Genomic DNA, 22,418 nt, shown 5'->3' on the forward strand with positions numbered 1-22,418 from the left:
AAAACTTGCTTTACTTTTGGAACTTGTGGTGTGGTTGTCACGATCATTTTCTTCCACTGTGTCAGCTAGGAAATAATTGAATGATTAATAGGACTAACTTATTCGTGAATCTTGTAATCCATCTGGCTTCTCCAACCAGTGAAGTAGTCTTGATATACAAAGCCATAATGTTTCTGGTATTTTATCATGGAAATGACTTGCTAAGGCTGCAATGATGTCCAGAAGGAATCTATGGACCTCAGGTTTCACTAACATACGTATCAACATTGCAGTCCATACTTCTGGTGCCAAACTTACAGCTCGTTGGAAAGACCCAAAGCCATTCACCAATCTTTTAAGCACTTCATCTCTCTGCCACATGAAAAATTAGACAACGGTTAGAAAATATTGAGAAAAGGTACTCAAGCATTCACATCACAATAAATTAACAAGTGCACGGGGTGTTCTGATTCTCTAATGTATGTAAATTTAGCGACCTTGTTTATATGACTCATATCTACCATGACTGCAAAGCATATGTTTCTGCAGATGATTATAAATTATTGATACTGCATGCCAATGTAAACTTTTCCCCTCTATGCTGGAAGTAAATAATAATATAATCACTTTACATCAAAAAACTGTTTCATATAGGTTATGTTTGAAGAATTTTTGATACACAATCACCCGCTTGACAAAACAATCTACAAATGCTGAGCACAAACTATGCACACGCTATGGCAAAATGCCTGATACAAGAGAAAGAAAACTAGTCAATTCAATTTTCTCTAGGAATGACCATGGTCGAGGCTGGATCTGGTAGGGGATCAAATGAATTACCAAATCAGCATAACCATGACCATCTAGCCTTGTCTCAGCTATATGGATTTGTGGTCAGGCCTGGATCTGGCAGACGGATCAAATGAACTACCAAATCAGCATAACCATGTTCATCAAGCCTTATATCAGCTATATGGGTGGCAGGCCCATTAGATTACGACCAATTCTCCTATTTCTCCACAATTTTGTGTTAAGTACTAATCTAAACTGAAATACACAGTGCACCAGTATACAGGGTTTTAACAAACCTCAGAATCAGAAATTTTGCTTGCTTCTTCCTCAACAAATATACATGGAAAGGAGGTTTCTTGCAGGAAGGCATCTGCAGCCTTGATTATGTCCTGAATGAGAAATACCCGGATCCTCCAACCTTTCTCTGACAAGATAAACTGGAAAAGATCTTCTGTAGCAGCAACCACAGAGCGCATGTCAAAGAATTTCCATCCTTGGACATTTGAAGCCATTGCACTATAATCACTACCATTTTCACTTGCACATTCAGATGACTCTTCAGAAATCGCTGTTACCTGAAAGTATTCCATACATTAGAAATAAATGAAATTGTTGTAATAGAGAAATCCAGATGTGTCAAGTCTTTGGCAGCAAAGGGAGCAAGGAGCCAAAGGGACGCACAGATAAAATATAAACAACATCTAACTGCATGCTTTGAGCATATTAATATGATCATTATCATACAAGTTTGACTTGACACATGTTTTACACCAATAATTAAGTTCTAAAACATACAGTTAAAATGAGAATCCCCACAAAACGGAGATAAGTAATTATGACTCCCTGCACAAATAATTACTTGAAATGCCTTCTTGCTTGACTTTTACTGTTTTACCGGAAAAACTTAACCTGTTGATCTTTTTAATTGGCGATCTCATACATGATTGAAATATTGGAGCATGCCCAAAATTGTCGTAGTTGTCTAAGATTTTCCATGTATACAACATGTTAAATTAAATGTCACAAGAACCACCTCCCTTTATCAGGTCTCTTTCCCCAAGAACACATGGAAGCAAGGTCGGCGGAACCATCCCGAACTGGACGGTTCTGATCGTACAGAGCCGTCCCGGCGGCAGACCAGAACAATTCCGACAACAGAAACAAAACCCGTCGTCGGAGGGGGAGGAGAAGAAAAGAGAAAAATAGGGAGCGAGCGGGAGAGGAAGGGAGAGAGAGAGGGAGCGAGGCCGGCGGAGGGTGGCGGAGAACAGCGGAGGGCCGTCAGAGGCCGGCGCCCGAGAAAGAGGCAGAGGCCGTGACCAGGTCCCCTATTTCAGCTAATCACTTGCCGACTTCACTTAAAAATCGCATTTTTTTTTTTTTGATTTTGCGATATTTTAGTGAAGTGGGCAAATCATTTGCCGACTTCACTTAAATATCGCAAAATTTTTTAGCTGCCAAACCACTGAAACAAAATAGAAAACTCGGCCGCAGCCTCCGCCTCGTGCTCGGGCGCCAGCCTTCGATAGTCCTCTGCCACCCTCCTCTCTCCCTCCCCCTTCTCTCTCTCTTTTCCTCTCTCCCATTCGCCCTCTCCCCCGCCTTATTTACTGTGTTGGTACAGGCCCGTACCAACCCGTGCCTCCGAGAAACCGCTCTGGTGCTCGGTACCAGCACAGCAGACCATGCATGGAAGTGTCCAAAATTTTAGGACAAAGAAAAAAGTGATGCTTTGGTAAGGTCAATTGCTCAGTCAACCATCAACTACTTCTCACATACTAGAACTGATGATCTCTGCATGATTCCTGAGCAGGCAGACTTTTGTGAATGGGCTTTCCCCGAAACCCCCCAGTCACTAAGGTAAACAAAGTAGAAAAAGTACCAATTTCTGTACAAGCAATCTAACGAATGGAGCATATGAGGGCCACTACACCAAAATGACTTGATGAACTGTTTTTTTCTTTTGAAAGGAAACAAGAGGCTGACATCATAAATGAAGCATAGGATGAATTGCAGCAAAGGTGAAACAGCTAATAAGGTCAAATTAGACATAATAGAAGCAACCAAAACCACATGCACTATCCAAATAACCTAATCAAAGGAGCAAACATGATGCCGCAATATCCTAATGGATCTCGATTTGTTTCCTTTATTATAAAATAAAAAGGGGGTCAAACATTATTACAAAAATACAAATTACAGGAACCAATTGCTGCAGCAACCAATGACCCAGCCTAGGAACTGGTCACCATGTCATTGGTCCAACCTTGGGGTCAACAAGTAAGACCAAGGACAAATCAAAAACTGCATAATACAATTATAAAAACTAATATAATTATAAAAATGTTTATGATAAATATATTTTATCATGATAATAGGATAACTTGTTAATGAATTTTATTGGTTAAGAGAGTAAGCTGCTTCTTGCAGTCCATGGTTCGATCTGTGGGTCCCACACTCAGTCTTGTTTTATGGGGATATTTTAAAGAGGAAAACGCTTTCTTTCTTGTTTTATGGTGTAATTAAGAGGAACCCAGTTTCTGAAACCCAACAATCACTTGGGTCAAGCAAAACCCAGCCAGGTCAGGCAGGTTTCTGCAGGTCAAACATAAATCCATTCTAACTGGATACCTGAACCAAACTTAGTCATGGTTTGACATGTTTCCACTACAACCAGCTGGTCCAGTCTGGGTCTAATAACTATGCCAGCAATGGTAAACCAGATATATAGACTATATTAAGAATGATGAAACAAAGTCACAACGACCACTAGGATCATCCTACATAAAAAAAAAAAGAGGAGTGTATATAGTGCCCTCTGTGCATAAATGGATTTTGAAAATCTGATACTTTTTTAAAAAACAGGGGATGAAATGGTGCAAGATTGAACTGCAGCAATGGCAAAATAGCTAATCAGGCAAGAAGATACCACCAGCTTATCTGTTCGACAAAATAATAAGAAAAGATAAGAAAATCAAAAAGATAAGTAGAAGCATAAAAATGATCATAAATTTACATTTCTATCAAGTCTAAATGTTTAGGTATGGCTCCCATGGGACCTGCATAATAACAACGCCTATTTTACAAATTTCTGTAAAATGTGTGGGTACTGATCATGTTCTAGCACCAATCAGTGACCGTTCCACTCAGCTGGTTCTAGTCAAAGATGCTAATAGCAAATTGATATAATTCATACACTAAAAGCTACAAAAAGTTTAACATATATGATAAAGTCTAGTGCAAATAAATTAACAATTGAAAAACTTAATTAAAATGCAGTACAGGTGCAGGAGAAAGATGCAAGTGATTAAAAATTAACTACTCACCAGTCGTTCAAGCCGATTCCATCGGATGGAGCCATTGTTACGTATGATAAGTTCTCTTAATATTTTTCTCATATCAGGATTTGGGTCTGCGAGAAGCCTCCCTATGACAAAAGGGTATGCACTCTCAACAACTTTAAAATCAGGATCCAGAGCTTTTGCAGTCCCTTCTAAAGATCCCAATGCTCTTATAACCAGTGCATAATCAGGGGGCAGAGAGAAGTTGAACTCATACATGACATCATATAACTGGCTCATTATTCCCTAAAGTAAAATGCAGTAGATGTAATGAATATACGGTTCCAATAGGATTATCAATATCTTGAAGATAACAGCAATATGTATGTTAGATGGCCCGACATATAATGAATAAAGCAGATAGTTCTTTGCTTTAATGAAATGCCACACATACAAATCGAAGAGAATCAAAAGCAAAACACCTTTCACCAAGTTATGGGAAAATCCGCTTAACAATTATATGATGCACCAAAAACCATAAGGTTGTGCATCAAAGTATCATTTTCCTTTAGTGATGAGATCATTCCCACATCACAAGTAACATATTTTTTGAAGAAAAGGACCAGTAGATATGTAACAGAGAAAAGCAACTCCAGCCAAATACAGGTTTGCAAAGCAAGAAAAGAGGGAAGAAACCAAAAGTCACCACAACGTTATATTTTTTGAAATTGATGGCACTTCTCTTCCCTTGATAAAGCTGTAATGCCACCATTTTTGACTGCTTTCCACTGTATATGGCAACCATCTCCAAGGACCATATATCATAGCCAACACAAGCAATGACCTTATTGGAAATATGAATTTAGCGTTGACAATTAGTACAGTATACTACCCAGGGTACGCCATCTTCATATAGAGCCCTATATAGGTGCCACCCTATTATTGTGTCGGTATATTCAGTACAGGGGCCGATTTGGCTTACCGAGTATTAGTACGCCCTCTGTACCATGTACCATTCGGTGCTGGTGTGGTATGGTACGTTTCGTACCGTCCGGTTTGGTACAGTATGGCATACCTTGCTACTACCTTCTCTAGCTAATCAATAATTATCTTTGCTAATTCCAAAGGTCTCCATTATGGTATCCACCACCTTTTATTTAGCCAAGCAAGAGCATGCAGGGATGAAGACAATTATCTTGTTTATTTTGTTGGATTCATCTTATCTTTGTATTCCATGTTATCAAATAAATTTTCTTCTTGAATTAACATTTTACATAATTTTCTTAATTATGGATTATGTTCAAAACATAGATTCAACAAGACACACAAGAATATTAAATGGAAGGAGTATATGTTGTCCTACAAACAAGCATAACTTCAACAACTCTTCTCATCAGCATTAGCAACTCCACATTCATCTTTTTCCTCGACCCTACGGTGCATCATCTTAGTCCCTTGTACCTTACATTTTCTCATTAACCTTCCTCATAATAAAACATTGTATGAACTACTAGAACCACACGATCCAACTTCCAAACTTTTATAGAACTTGAATTTTCCATAAAACAGTCCTCATCTGTTGCTCACACTCTTTGAAATGCCATTATAGTTTTAGAATTGTTCTAATGCAGATGGGACTAAATGGGGTAAAACTGTTCAGCCATCTTAAGTTTTGGGATTCCTATTTTGTTTCTATAATTTGTCCAACATTCACATTTAGTCCATCCCCTTGCTACAATCACTTTTGCCAATTCTGATTCGGCTTCATATTGGTGTGAGATAAGACTGCCCTAATGGAAAACTCGGTTGCCCACTCTACCAAATTGACCTTTTAAGACAAGGTTATACTAGGAAATTAACCTTGCATATGTTGTTCTACCCTACAAAGAAATTGTGTACAGCTTTCAACAAATTTTAAATTACTAAACCGACAGTAAAATTCATTACCGTACTTCTTCACACTAATATGATATTTCTTCCCTGTTTTGAATCTATTGAATGTTAATATAGAAGTTTTGTCGGGCTATTCATTGAAGGTTTTTAGTGATACAGCCCACATTTACATAAGATGCAAAATGGGTTAAAACAAGTAATTTTAATTCTGTCCTTATGAGTGCAATACAATTCTTCTTCATTTTTCTTTCAAAACAATAGCTTCTAGCCTAAACTGAGCTGAATCATGTAGGGAGAATGCAAGCATATATACATATACATATACATATATGTATGTATCACTGGTTAACCCCCAAACCAGAGCATTTTAACAACATAAAGTTTTGAATAAATATTTAGATATATGATTCCTTAATTACTTCATTCAAGTGGTATACAAATTCCTCACTGCCATTTCTGACTGCTCTTGCATATGACCATCAAGTGAAAAAAAGAAAAGAAATATTTTGTTAATTTCTATAGTACTACATTCACTCATGGTTACTCTTAATCTAGAAGTTTATGTTTGCACATGCATCAGGAAATTTGTATTGGTAAAGCAAAGAGGATGGTAAATTCTTTCCAAAAAGGGTTTGACATGCAAGTTACCTGTACAGAGAATAAGATAAAAATTTGGAAGGTATTCAATAAGAAGCAAAGACAATAACAAACCAACCTGGAAGTCATTTGCTTGTTGAGTTCCATCACCAAAGGATGCATGCAATGCATCAGCAACTAATTGTGTATCCGTTCCATCGGGAATAAATCCCAGAGAAAGGTAGTCATTTGCCAAACCCGATGAATCACGGTTAACATAGTGTACAAGCTGAAAAAAATATAATACATAAACGAAGTTACAAGCATGCATAAGAGAAAAGGTCATCAAAAAAATTTAGCACATAAGATGTGGCGTCAAAGCAAGAAATTTAGGATTTAGAAAGAGAAATAGAGGGAGGAGTAAGGGGTTAAGTGCAGAAGGACATGGAAATATAAGACCAATACCTATAAAAACAAAACCTGGTCATATCATAAAAGTATGTGAAGGGTTACCAGTTAGCTAAAGCTACAATGTACAAACCAGGTAGAATCTAAGCCATGCAAGGTCCGCCGAACCATTCAAATCGGGCAGTTCAGGATGTGCCGAACCAAACCAATCAATAATCAAACAATTTGGTCACCTGATCAATCCCAAATCAAAATTGGCCTGAACCGGTCTGAACCGTTTGGTTCTGCCTGGTTTCAAGCGATTTTGGGCTTTTTCGGACTGAACCGGGTTCATTCTTTTGCAAGTGAGTTACAACTCCTCTCCCTCTCTCCTCTCTCCTCTCTCCCAATCCTCCTTGCCCCTCCCCTCTCTCCCTCTCCCCAGTCCTCCTCACCTCTCACAAGTCTCCTCTCCTATCATGATTCCTCTTGCTAGGTTAAGGTGTCATTGCCGCCACCGCCTATGATAACAACAATGACAATGACAATGACAATGACGACCATGGACCACCGTCTCTCTCTTTCTCTTCTCTCTCATCATGCCACCAATGATGACAACATTGAAGGTACACTTGTCCCTCCCTCCTTCTCTCTCCTGCCCCTTCCTCCCTCCCTCCCTCCCTCCCTCCTTATCCCCCCTCCCCTCTCCCTCTTGTTGGTTCCAATATGCCTCGGGTTAGTATGATACTGATGGTACAATACCAAACCAATAGCCGACCAGTACCACCACCCATACCAATATCCTGCATCCGCTTCCACATCCCCACCCACTTATAGGCCTTGTTATCTACTCACTATATAAGATCATGTGTTCCCCCCCTTACAGAGCTTATAAAATTGGTCCTGTTTTTCATAATACCTTTAGAACATGTGCAATGTATCTACAGAATAATTGTAACCATAAACATTACTCCAAATAGACAAGGTTAGCACTTGGCTCCAGAAATCCTTCTTCACCCATCATTACAATGAAGGGCCACATTCACTTTAGAGATGCCTCCCCAAAAATTCGATCCACATTATCATATCTCTTTTCCTCCTCTTTTCTAACTGTTAAATACTAGGATCAATTTGTCTGTACCTCCTATACTTCCTTTTTATGCCCTAAACTTCCTTTTTTTATTGACTCCCCAAAACCAAAAAAGGCAATCTTATCCCCACTTATCTCTTCACCTAGACTTCCTAGTACCACAATCTTAGGACTCTCATCTTGTATGGCTGGCTCCCATGATTGCTGCAACATCCTAAACCAAGCATTTTCAGTCATCTTATTGGTTTATTAGTTTTCCCTTATATGTCAGGCCAACCCAGGGGTTTGTCACGTAAAACCCCAGAAACACCTCCACACTTCATCCATGCGACTAATTATCTACCTCATCATTCTTCGGTTTTGATTACTACTCATACCCAGCCATAAAATAACCTATGGATCACTCCAATATACATAATTTTGTGTACTCACATCTTGTATAGCTGGCTCCCATGATTGCTGCAACATCCTAAACCAAGCATTTTCAGTCATCTTATTGGTTTATTAGTTTTCCCTTATATGTCATGCCAACCCAGGGGTTTGTCACATAACACCCTAGAAACACCTCCACACTTCATCCATCCGACTAATTATCTACCTCATCGTTCTTTGGTTTTGATTACTACTCATATCCAGCCATAAAATATCCTATGGATCACTCCAATATACATAATTTTGTGTCATTGCATTATTCCGTTCATGTTTATCTTATGCACATGCTTCTTATGCACTCTTTCAACTTCTTCCTGATCCAAGGTCCGCCGTACCGGTACCGGTCAGCGTACTGGTGGCGGCCCGAACTGATCTGTACCGGTCCGAACCGGTCCCATACGGGTCCTTCAATAATAAACTACCGATACCGGATTCCACGATGATCCGATACCGGTCTCAGGCCAGACCGGTATGTACCGTCTGTACCGGCCGGTACGGATCGGTACGGCAGACCATGTCCCGACCTTTAACCAAACTTGTGCTCAATCCACTCAAACAGAAGATTCTGACAAGGCAAATGGCCCAACAATGTAATTATGTCAGGTGCCATCCTAAATTCAAGGCATGTCTGCTAACACTAGAATTAGCAAAACACCATTCAGAAAGTAATCCAGACTTCTGTTGTCAAATATATTGGTACTAAAGGACCAGTACCGCTAAATGCAAAATCTTCAATTGCCGATGTATATCAAAGAACTTACATCATTTCATTGGCATGTCAGATAGCCCTACTCAACCAGAAAGATTTGACAAGTGAAACAAGTACAGAATGCACATACAGGTTTATTAAGTTTTCAGAACTTCTTGGTGATAACTTTTAATGTTCAAGGCAGCCTTTGTTCAACAAATTATGGCACTCCTTTTTATTTCGCGTGACAAATAGCTCATAAACTAGAGGGCCACTATACACCACAAGAAGTAATCTGTACATGCACATAGTGGCGATGGTATCAGATGAAATAACATGTCTCAGCAACAAGAACCTTATAGGTGCATAAAAGGTATCTGATCAGGCAGCTTGATAGCTGAAACTAAAATAGAAAATAAAACTAACCATAGCCAATAATAGCCAGAAGGCCCTTATCTCCATTCAAGGGTGGTTAGATAAATCTTCTTTCACCATTGATTTATATCATGCAATACATCATCCACTCACTAACCTTTTCTTATCCTCTTATAACTTCCTGTGAGATTTTTTTGGTCCATCCCTTTCTCTTGTTGACCCTTTGGTGTTGCCTCCATCAAAACTCATTTCACTGGACTATATCATCTAAATAAATTCTATTAATCTCCACCTACTGATTCAACTCCAATGTTTTCGTTGATGCAAGTTCAGGTAGCTCTCTGATTTTTACCACAAATTCTCCTTAGAATCATCACCTCTACAATGTTCTTCTAATATGCCTGACTGAGCATATAAATCTAGCGCCCAAGCCCACAAAGAGTGGGAGATTTCACACCATGGAACAAAAGGAACAAGTGTTAAGAATAGATGTAGGTCCTTTTACAAAATCATGCCAAACAAATATAGCCATAGACGGACTCATAGCTTGTAAGTCACTGCACTAAGAGTATCACATGTGAACCAATGCACAAACTCAATATGCAATGCTTGAAGAAATCTGACTAAGAACTAGTGAGTGCTTATATCTATTGTAAAGTACATACAAGACTATTGCAAGCTATAGACCTGGTGCAGAATTAAACAAGATATTAAAATGATATGAGAAGACTGCATAAAATATTTCAACACTACATGGATCTAGTGCAGTAAATTGTAGTGCAAGGAAAGCTAACCACTTGGATAAGTCCTACACGGAAATGGCGAGGAATGTCTCCCATCATACCAAAGTCAAAATATGCAAGTGATCCATCATTAGTAGCAACAAGGTTTCCAGGATGTGGGTCAGCATGAAAGAATCCCTCTTCAAGAAGTTGTCTCAATGAACAATAAAGTCCCTGGCAAATTCAAAAAAAGCAAACTTATCATTTCAAATATAATTGTCCTGCTTTCACAATCACAGAAACATATTAACTGCAATGTTTGAGAATCACAGATGATGATTAATCTGCAAATATTGAAATTTACCAAAATTACCAACAAAATTATCAACTCCACAATTTATTTGCAGTAACATTTGGTAACATTTATTTTTTTAAAAGAAGGACATAATACATGATGACAAAACCAAAGATGCTAAAAGATGAATGTTATAAAGAACATGTTTGCAGTTAACCTTGCATATTAGTAGTTATTCACTTATTATTCCTATATACTGGCTAGATTTTTAGAGATATTTTATCACAACATTTGATACATTCAAGACAAGAAATTAAATGCTAAGATAGAGGCGATAAACTAATATAAAACAGATCAAAATGAAGGGTAAAATGAAGATTTATCGTGAATAAACACCTGATCAATTAGTTGTTTCCGATTCAAACACGCTTCATTGATACGGTCAACATCTGTCAGTTTGATCCCATCTATCCATTCCATTGTAAGCACAGCATTACGTGTGAAGTTCCAATATATCTTTGGAACCTTGATGCCTGAACCTCTTGTAGGATTAGCCTGACCAGTTGCTGTTGACAAAAGCTAATCAAGGTCATCCATCATGCATGTAGAACAACTAATGTAACTTACATCTACCAACATGGAATTCTCAAATTTCCATATAGCTGCATTGCATTACATCGAATGTAAGACATGGGTATTTTCAACATCTTTTTAATGAAATAAAAAAGATATATGATACTAGAAAGTATATTGCTAGGAAGATTTGTAAGTATGCCACGGTACAAAGTGAGTGACTCAAAATACTAAGTAAAATTTTAGGGAGAAAAATAGCAATACAGAAGTGTTTTCATTTGGGAAATTGCAAGCTCAAAAGTTCTCAAGTATGGCATTTGCTCATGTAATGGCCATTCAAACTTAGCAAATAAAAAAGGCGAAGAAAATAGATATACCTATTCAAGTAATGCTATCTTTTTTTTAGACAATAAATACAGCAAATATAGCATACTAATTTTTCCCAAATTCTTTGAAAAAAGAGAGGGAAAAAAATGAATGGGCAAGTTTCGCACGCAATTCACCAATAATGCTCCATCATTAAATAGAGATAAGAAGAAACACCATGGTCTAAAACTATCTGAAATAGTAGTAGTAAACTGCAAAACCAAATTCACAGTGTTCAAGCAGTCCAGCCTAATCGTCATCAGTCATATCAATGTCCAACCAAAGAAGTTAATAATCACTGCCTGAAAATAAAAAGACTAAGAGAACTTACTTGAAGAAAATGCATAGAGAGAAGCAAATCTTTCAGCATTTTGTCCCTCCAGGATATAATCAATTTCATCAAACATGTGTCTAACCTGTTTATTCCAGAAATTTATTGCAAGTGTCATTACAGCTATCATCTTATGGCAGAATTTTAGGCAAAAATTATTGTCAAAAATATTCTAAAAAAGGGTTCCTTATGTTAACAAAAGGGCACAAATGTTCACAGTCATTAGATAATCTTATTGACAAGTTCAGACATAGGCAAAAAGCCAAAGACGCATCTCAAGTGTTCTACAATCTCTTTGTTCTTTCTGAAAATAACCAAAAAAAATAAAAGCTACATCCACAAGTATCAGTTTTAACACCCCAGAGGCCAGAGCCGAAGATGATAATAAACAATGGTTTGGTTTCCTACTTGTTAAAGTCCATTCTTAATCGTTTTTGCCCCTCATAGAAAGAAATCATAAGCCGATCACCAATCAGGGTCACTATTTGGAATTACTACTCCCATTTTCTTATTCAGAAGTATTTCCACTTAATTCATGAAAAACGTAAAGATGATGAGTGTAAGATAACAGATATATTGATTTCGTCAAGGCGACGAAACTCCTCAGTTTAATTCCTCAACTTGAATAATAGGTTACAGCGCCCTTGTAAAAGCTGAAGCAACACCATCACCACCACCACCACAAACACAATTATAACTTGGGCATGCCATCATGTAGCTACCAACAATACATTATTTGCATCTATATGTATTGTTTAAGATAAACTCTAGTAAAATCTGCGTTAAATTTTGATTACATGGCACTCTGACATATTCATCAATTTGGCTAAAAAGAAAAATATGATTTAAAACATCAATTAGCTAAAAAAATAATGACCATACAACTCAAAAATGATAACTGAAAACAATACTATTATTTGGAAACGTAGTTAGAAGAATACCACATTCATGACAACTTTGTTGAGATGATGATGATGACAATGATGATTACAAAAGGAGAATGACCATACAACTCAAAAATGATAATTGAAAATGATATTATTATTTGCAAACATATGTACAAGAATACCAACACAAAGATCAGATAGTTGGACACATTCATGACAACTTTGTTGAAATGCTGCCGATGATGATGATGATTGATTACATGAAACAACAACAACAACAACAACAACAATAATAACAATAATAACAATAATATTAGCAGCAGTAGTAATAGTTGTAATAGTAAGCACACCATCTCATTCACTGCTACCAATAAATCTTTGCGAGCCTTTGCAAATCGCTTCAGTTGGCCTCCAATCATATGGAACAATAGTGCATCCAGAGTCAACAAGATTGCCATACCAGGACGTTGCACTTTGACAGCTACAAGCTCCCCAGAATGTAGATGAGCTGTATGACTTGAAATATCAAAGTAATGCATTTAAACCAGGGAACTCAAAGTTTCAATTGCATGCTTAAAAAGAAAACGAACTAATTATAATAAATATCTAAACTCAGAGTGAAAGTGACAGATCGAACAACAATTGTAGATTTCTAACCTTTATACACTTGCCCCAATGATGCTGCCGCAATAGGTTTGGGGCTAATATCTGAAAATAGTTGAGAAATTGGCGCATCCAATTGAGACTCAATAGATTTGATTGCAACATGAGTAGAAAATGGTGGTATTTGATCCTATAGTAAAGAAAAAATTCAGCTCACAAACTGAGGGAGAAGAAAGGTTTCATTGACAAAATATTGTGTGGACAAATTGACAGCAATTGCATAAAAGCTTGACTTGATAACAGTTGGCATGCAGAGCTTGTTGCCTAATGTTTTCTAGATGCAATAGTTTCTGTAGCAAGAACACTTTATGGTCCACTTAGATGCCCCAATCTAAATGTCGTATGCAATCTCCTTCACTTCAACAATTCAACTTATCTTGCTTTATTTTTTTGCATCAAGATTACTGTGTTAGATTGAAGATACTCAATTGGTTTAACAGAATAAAGTTTAATTAATAACTTAAAAACAGAACAAAGGAAATAGGACACCAGAAAACAAAATCGACTAAAAGATCAACTAAACAACATCTGCCAATAAAGGCCAAGTCATCCCTGTTTTAGTCTAACGTCTGAAATTTGAAAAGATGCATTGATTAGCTTGAGAGCTAAATACTTGTAGCTTTGACAGCTCTTGGCAATAGGCAGTGGGTAAGATATCAGGTCGTGTGCTCAGTGCCTGCCCAAGCTGCAAAAGAATAAAACTATAAGAAATAGCCAAAATGAACATATAACTTATTAGGCATTTACATAACGTTAACTTTGAATCCTTTTGATAAAGAAGCTAATATGAAGAAAGGAAACCAGGAACACAAATTAGCACAAAGCTTATATTAATAGATTCATAATAGGTAACAATTAGTGAGAAACAATTGCTGCCTAGATGCAAAATCCAACCTAGAGTAGATTTTGGATACAAAAGTTTTTCTTGAATTTGTTAAATGAAGGACATTTTAGAATTTGTAGCCATGAGTTTGAGAACTGGGAGGCAATGTCTGACCCAAACCCACCAACTGCCCAAACCTCCCCAAATTAAATGGATTTCCGTGACATTTTTAATAATCGACCAGGTAGTTGTTACCAACCCAATTATGAATAGGTCAGGTTTGGGTTTTCCACTTGAACCCAACAGCCCATGGGTTGGGCAAACAATTAAAAATTTAAAACCCAAACCCCAGGCCTCTAGGATGATGATAATAGTTAGTGGACCACATGTTAATAAAGGTTTGGTTTGAGTGATTAGAAAGGCCATGCAATTTATGGTTAGAGCAACCACTATGTCTAGGATATATCATGTTTTCTTCTCCACTTTGATTTTTTCTCCTCCCTCTCTCCCTTTATTTTGACACCCAGCCCTAGATCTCTTCATGGTCTTATGACGTTTCCATTTTAAAGGTAGATGACTGAACAGCCCTAATCAGGTTGGCGCATTGGATATGTTCCACATAAAATAAGTGGGTTGGGTATGAACTTATGCTTTCAACCCATATATAAATAATACAGGTATGAGTTGGAACTTTGTTTAAATTTGTACCAACTGGAACCAACCAAACCCCTTGCCAACCACTAGTTTGACTGCTTGACGTGTAAGTTTGCAAATTCCAAGCTTAATAGTATGTACCCGCACCTTCTATTCTAAATTTTTTTCAATAAACTAGTAAATTGCAAATTTTATGTTTCTATATGTAAAATATTTACATTTTATGTTGTCAAAATCATAAATTTCAGTTCTTTGAATCATCATGTCTGATTAGGCATTTATTTCAAACTTCAAGGAGAATTAGTCCTTCCTTTTATTTTTCCTAATTATTGTAACTTGTAACAAAAATTCTCCAGAGTTAAATAATCCCAGCAGCTTTTAAGACCCAGCTTGAGAATACAAATTTAGCACTTTTTCTTTTGGTATCAAGGGCTGATGCATCCCAACCCAGGATGTATTTCCAGGTTTTATCTTTAATTTTTTTTAAAAAAGGACTCCCATTAGCAGATAAAAGCGATGAACTAAAAAAGCATTCCTACTTTGACCGTTTATGAGATATAGATAAACTTAAATAAAAAAATATTCCTTAAAAGACAAACATAAAGTCCTTTTGTCAACCATTAGTAGAATACCTTAAACTCATTCATGCATGACCAGTTTTGAATATCCAGTTAAAAGTATTTCAAGCCTTTTGTAACTAAGTCTGACAATCTTAAACGTAAAGCTTGTAATCTGCCTGTGAAAAACTGAATTGGGTCATGATTTTCTGACCTGGCAAAATCTGGGCAACTCTAACACAACCTAATCATGTGCAAATTGAGTTCATGTTTTCCACACCTGGCTGGTGCTGGGTGTGATGAGCAGATTAAAGGGTATCTGAAACATAAAGTTTTGAGAAAGGCAACTAGGAGACAGCTTGAACCTTAGGAAAGAACCTCCTTTTCTGCTGCATAATTAAAACCCTACAAAATCAAAGATCAAGAGCACCGGAGCACCAAGTGAGGGTGGCACATGGGCTCGGCATTAAGGTGGGTAGGTACTGGGATTTTTAATATTTATTATCTACTTGTTTTTTTAATATTAAATTTAACCACATCAGCCAAGACTTAATTTGAGACTAGATAGGAGAGGTACAATTGTGCATTTTCCTAACCTGATGAAATTCTAGTAAAGTTCAGGTTGAGAATTGTATGGACAAGACCTGAATTTAACCCAATCCATGCAACTGTTAGACCCAATTTATTCTCTTCTTCAATTAGGATAACTGCAAGACAAATGGATGCATGAACAGAGAAGCTCCGATGAGATTTTAAGAATTAAAGATATAACAAGTTATTTTTAAAAAAAAGGCAGATCCTAATGTTGCAAAAATGTTCTCTTACAATTACTGCAAATATAAATTCCATGTTGATAGAACACCATAGCTTACCTTTATATAGAATGGACCCAAGCGAATTAAAGTCTCTCGAAACTGAAATAATCCAAAAAAAAAAAGAATAAGCTAAATCATTATTGAGACTAGAATGAATCTATTGGTCAGAAAATAACAAAAATCATAACCACCCCCTGGAACTAATTAATTATGAATCTATTAGAACAAATCTATTGATTCCCTATCTATAGCAGCACCTTTAACTCAAAAGATAAGCTAAAACTGAGCACACATGCAAACACACGAACACAAATAATAAGCCCAAAAACCAATGCACAAAACAACACAGACACATGCACACATACAGACGTGCAGAGAAGGATTATAACATATGGCTTTCTAGATATAAACATAGGGCCTTTGAGCAAAATGATTGAGCACGTTGCAGGATGTGGATATGATTAGGTTTGTGAAATATTTACAAGGGTAAACTCCTTTCTCATAGACTTCTCCTAGCTGGAGCCCAGTATGCAAGTGATTGAACGTTATAAAGGCTTGGTAAGGCAATATCAACAAAAGATAGCCGTGGCGTACAAATGCATAGGATCTAGCAGCTATCTTAAGTCTCATATACAGGATATAACAGGTATCCTAAGACAAAGATTGAGGAAGTCCCTCCCCTGCGAGTCTGCGATTTCAGCTACTCAAGAGCACAATAAAGTCTTACAAAAAAAAAAACCACAATAAAATTGAAATTTGCACATTTATTTGCATATACTACAGGAATTCAAGAATTCTGGTTTTGCAAGAAACCTTCGAGACCCCTTTTAATTTCAAGGAAAAACAACCTATGAAGATAACATAAATTTGCCAGATAGACATAATGGATGACCATCAATATGAAAGAATGGTCAATCACAATCTTGCCCGAAAAGATTGGAAAAGGGTTGTTAATTTTCTCGACCTGTCACAAGCACAGGTCATAAGAATCAAGATGATCAATATACCTTAACAGCACGTTTACTTATGTCTTGAAGCAAGAAGTGCCATACGGTCAGCTTGGCCACCTGGAACGATATAATCGCCGCTCTGTACAATGCCAAGAAGGGACCGAACCGTTGGTGAGCAAACCATGTCTTGGAGCCATACGTTCCGAGTATGTTCCCGAATTCACTCTCCAGCGACTCCTTCCTCAGCTTCGCATACTCCGCCGACGGCCTCCCTCCGTGGACACTCGTAAACCCAGTAGAAAACCTAAACCATTACGGACAAAAAAGAAATTCAGCGGAGCACGCACACGTAGAGAAGAGAGAGAAAGAGAAGAATGCACTGACCGCCGTCGTAGTAGATGATCCGATAGGAGTATATGATCGATTCTTTGACAGCTTCTGATTTCAAGAACGGTCTGGCATCTCATCGAGAAATACTTGAGAAGGGGATTTTCCGAGGAATCGCATCCATTGCAGGGATCTGCACCAAGATTTCATCAAGAATCAAAGAGAGAAGCAGGCAATCGATTTAGAGAAGGATAGAGGGATGGAAAGAGAGGTAAGATACGTGGAGAGGGGAGAGATCGGCGGCGGTGGTGGAGGAGTCTGGGGAGAGCACTCCTCATGGGCTAACCCTCGATTCTTGATGCGATTCTTCGATCACATCAGCCAACCTGGGATAGAGGAGGAGATGAGATATAACGGAATGAGAGAAAGAGGAGGAGAGATGCGTTTCTTGGGAGGGGAGAGAAGTGAGAGCAGAAGTGAGAAAATCGAGCCGCAGGCAGCGAGACGCGGAAGAAGAGGGACGCAAGAGGGCGCCACGTGCCCAGGAGTTTCGCCCAGGCCGCGGTGCGGCCACCGGGGACCTGGCCGGTTGGTACGTAACACGTGCAATGCACGTGAGCAGGAGTAATAAAAAAAAATTCCTTTCTTACGCTTGGTATTTTCATACTTAAATATTTTATTACTTTTGTTAGTTAGCTCTTATTTATATTTTTCTTTTATAATTGAGATATTATTTTTTTATCATAAATTTTTTTCTGATTTGTGCACTCTAAATTATTTTTATATATTTTATAATTTTATTGATGTCATATTCTATGCTTTTTGTTTTTACAAATTTCATTTCTTTCCTTTCCCTTATTAAAATTATGTTTTTTTATTATTTTATCTAAGTGTGCTTTCCAGTACCAAGAGAATCCTAAATTTTTATTCTATTAATATTGTCTTATAAAATAAATCTTGCATTTCAAGTTTATTATTGATAAATTTTAAGATCGACCGTAGCCGGCATGGAAGACTAGCCAGCCAGACTTTTTTATGAAACCTTTGCTTTATCAATTAAGGCATGCCAAAAAGCGTGCAAAAAATCCTTTGAATTTCAAAACCTTCAACGTGATGCACATATGAAACGACCGTACGTAACTTTTGGAACGTGCGATGGCTTGCCAAAGACAGCCCACATGCTCAAATCCTCTAACCCTTGTTGTTTCTTAAAAATCTTTCTGATTTAAGCATTGGAGGATCCTTACCCGACATTCTCCAGCAAAAAAAACATCTACATCTATGTTGTTTCGTGTTCAACCCAACATTGAGACGAAGACTCAAGCATGACCTTAGCTTTTCAATACCATCTCAAAGCATCATCAATTTTCACCAGCTCGATGCCTTGTTGATGGTGATTGTTAGCCGCAACAATTATAATGCTATTTTATATTTTAATATTTTGATACACTATTCTATTTTTTTACGCTTTTTATTACTTTATATTCCATACCCAAGGTGTATTCTTATTATTTTTATGGTTATTAAACATGCAGCGCTGGCGTGCTAGTAAGACGAAATCATTGAGGCTAGGAAGCTGGGAGGACCGCATCTATTGATAGCAAGCGGAAATCATTGAGGCCATGTGGACTAAACATCTCTCCGCAGACCGCAGGAGCACCACACGTGCCGTATTCTAGCAAACTAGGTGATGGAGCGGACAAACTTCAAACTCGCATAACCTAGCTTTCCTTTCCCGTTGAACGCTGGCCCTGGCAGAATGAGCGTATATTTAAGACAGCATATCATAACCTTCCATTGCGAAAATGCCACGGGTTGTTGGATGCCAGAGACTTTTGAATTCCATCCTCACCCGATTTCAGCTACAGAGTTCCATACTTTGCACTACAACTTCCACGCACAAGCTATTGCAACACGCAAGCCATGTTTCGCATTATTTTGGAGAGACTAAAAATGCTATTTGGAGTCCAAAAAATACTTTCGGACGATATATAGGGTGATTGGTAAACAAAATATGAAACAGTTGCCTGATGCTCCTAGAAACTAAAAAACCTCTGCTTGCCAGAAGCTATTTGTGTGACCAAAACTCTCCACACCAAAATAATTATATTATTTATTATAATATTTAGATTAAAATTAAATATATAAATTATAGATTAATAATAATTTATACTACATTATATTAATACAAAAATAACATTATAATATCATAATATTATAATATTATACTAACATAACATATCATATACATATATTATAATATTATAGTCTGTAATAATGTATTAGTAAATAATAACAATAATACTTTATATCAAAACATTGTATTATATGTATTAACTGATAATAGATTCGTTATATTATACTATATTATTATAATATAATATATATTATATCATATCATATTTATAATGTTTATTATTACTATATTGTAACATACTATATTATAGTATAGTATAGTATGTTATTTTATACTAATGTTATGAAAATACTACATAACTATCATTATTATATCGTAACAATTAGATTTTAATAGCATGACATTATTGTATTCCTACAATATTATACTATTGTGTTACAATATTACCCTATTTTAGTATTATACTATTATAAGTAAAAAAATTTAATTTAAGAATACTTTATCACAACAATTCTTGATTTACATCAAAAAAAATACTTGATAGTACTAAAAGTCAAAAAAATTGAATGTACTATGCAATATCTTTTAAGACTACAAGCATTTTCCTAGTATGGTTACCAAAGAGATGTTAAAGTTCTATGGTACCACACAAATGTAGTAATCAAACATCAAATAACTTTTTTGTTTAAAACTCTACTAACAAAAACTCTAATGACAAAACCTCTACTAACAAAAACTCTAATAACAACAGCAATCCTAAACAAAATCATAATCTACTCAGGTACTGCAATATATACTATATAGTATAATACCCTCTCGTAAGTCCTCCGGTTGTTGCAATTTTAGCTATGCAAGAAAGTTGAGATCAACTGCTATGTGCTCAGAAACAAAGTCAATATGGTAAGCCAATTATCCATTCTCAGCATATATTTGCCAATAAAAGCAGGAGAGCATATATTTGCCAATAAAAGCAGGAGATTGTCTTTCTTTCCTTCATAAGTTAAATGACAAGTATTTATGATCCTGTTAGCAGATGAATTGGGACAGAATTGTCCCTCGTAACCAGATAAATATATTACAACAATCATAATAGCAGTTCATCATTTCATCATGAGTGAGACTTGATATACATAGGGCTTCATTTGCTCAAAAAAAAATATTTTGTCAACCATCCAGTGAGCTTATTCATAGGGAAATCCATCTTTAGAAAATACCTTTGGTTAGCTTACCTTTTCAATTGAAACCATTTGTTTACAAGCATGACTATCGTTTGAAGTACTGCAGGAACCTTTTTGCTCCATAAATCGACCAATATATGCAACCATTAGGCCAACTTAAAAAATCAGCATCTTTAGACAGGATAAATTTTTCCCTGTTCTCCATAAAAATATAACATGGATTAGAAACTAAGCTTTGAACTTCAGCACACACTTGGTTATTCCTTTTGCTGATCTGTTTATCTAGCACTTCCTAATTAAGAAAATTTCAGGCTCCATCGGGACATTAATGCAAAACAGAACTCTTGGCACCACCACCTACAACCAGACCATCAGAAGAAAACACCAAGAATCAACATTGCCAGACACTGATTGTGACATAAGCAAACTCTTCATGTCTAGCTCAACTGTCGCAGCACAATAACATGCTGATACGTACGACATGTACACAAGCACGCGCATATACAGCCATACCCTAAGGCAACTATTGGATTTATATTATATTATGCTCTGACAACATGAAGAAGGATACGCAAAGCTGAGTTCAAACAGCCGGAATAGGTCCATCAAGAATGAAACTCAACAAACTATCAGAGAGTGTAATGTCAAAAGCTGCACTGATAAACCAAAATGATGAGCCCACTCGAGTTCCCAATACTACCAATTAAATCACAGCTTTGATGCGAAAAATGGATTGACTTTAATGACCTGAAGGAAAAGGAATAAAGCAAAGAAAGCCAATGACAACTAGCATTTTGGGGTCCACAAAATGGAGCAGCAGTTTGCCCCACAGGTGAGGAATCAGCCTGAGGAATTAATAACACATCCTTCCAAGCTGGGGGTACGCAAAAAAACCAGTCGAGCCACAAACCTTAACCAAACCGATCTTTTCGGTTTCGTTTATATCAGTTTTTTCTTAAAACTCGGGTTTGGTGTTGGTTTGAGAAAGACGAGCCGAAAAATTCAGTTCAGTTTTGGTTTGACAACCGTACCGAATTTCTCAGCCTAGCCCATTGAACATCAACTCGAAAATCAAACCAAATCAAACTGAATTTCTCAGGTTGGTTTCAAGCGTTTTTTGTAAATGACCGGTTTGGTTTCGGTTTTAGTTTTAGGAAACTGATTTTAATTGGTTTAGTTTCAGATATATCTCCAAACCGATCCACCCCAACCCGTCCACACCCCTATTAATCTAGACCATGAAAGATACACTAAGAGAATATACCTTCCCACCGAACAAGTTCCTTTAAATCAATATCCATTAGAATATTGTGAAACAAAGAAAGCAAGAAACCTTTATTTTCTCTATCCCACCAGTCTGAATGATCAACAGTAAGTCTATGCACTTACCATATCAATGAAAAGGCAAAAAAATAAAAAAACTACATGTGAAAATGGAGGCATGAGAAGAGGATAACTAAGGTGATAATGAATAGTATATTACTATATTGTATCATATACCTGTATAGGAGAGTTACAGCCAATATATGCAGAACACCAAAACCTCATAATTTTGAAGAGAGCATATCTTCCAGTTCAGTTTTTACACCCTAAAGAAAGGCTGCACGATAAGAGCTCTAACAAAAAGGACAAAGTTATCCGGTAACA

The 22,418-nt window shown here is 36.8% G+C and overlaps 1 protein-coding gene across 1 annotated transcript; it reads right to left on the reverse strand.

Moving 5' to 3' along the window:
- Positions 1–73: 73 nt before the first annotated feature.
- Positions 74–17,976, reverse strand: LOC103701511 (Protein kinase superfamily protein). Its single transcript, XM_008783586.6, has 14 exons — positions 17,737–17,976; positions 17,514–17,649; positions 17,187–17,433; positions 16,237–16,278; positions 13,944–14,015; positions 13,325–13,460; positions 13,018–13,175; positions 11,781–11,865; positions 10,907–11,076; positions 10,288–10,449; positions 6,661–6,810; positions 4,098–4,358; positions 1,068–1,346; positions 74–351 (listed from the first exon to the last, which is right to left on the reverse strand). The coding sequence occupies exons 1-14, from the start codon at positions 17,792–17,794 to the stop codon at positions 94–96; spliced, it is 2,214 nt and encodes a 737-aa protein (XP_008781808.4). The 5' UTR covers positions 17,795–17,976; the 3' UTR covers positions 74–93.
- Between the last annotated feature and the right edge of the window lie 4,442 nt (positions 17,977–22,418).

The sequence above is a fragment of the Phoenix dactylifera genome, chromosome 2, assembly GCF_051530095.1.
Source record: "Phoenix dactylifera cultivar Ajwa chromosome 2, Ajwa_hap1_PhDact_Kaust_v1.1, whole genome shotgun sequence".
Classification (NCBI taxonomy): domain Eukaryota; kingdom Viridiplantae; phylum Streptophyta; class Magnoliopsida; order Arecales; family Arecaceae; genus Phoenix; species Phoenix dactylifera.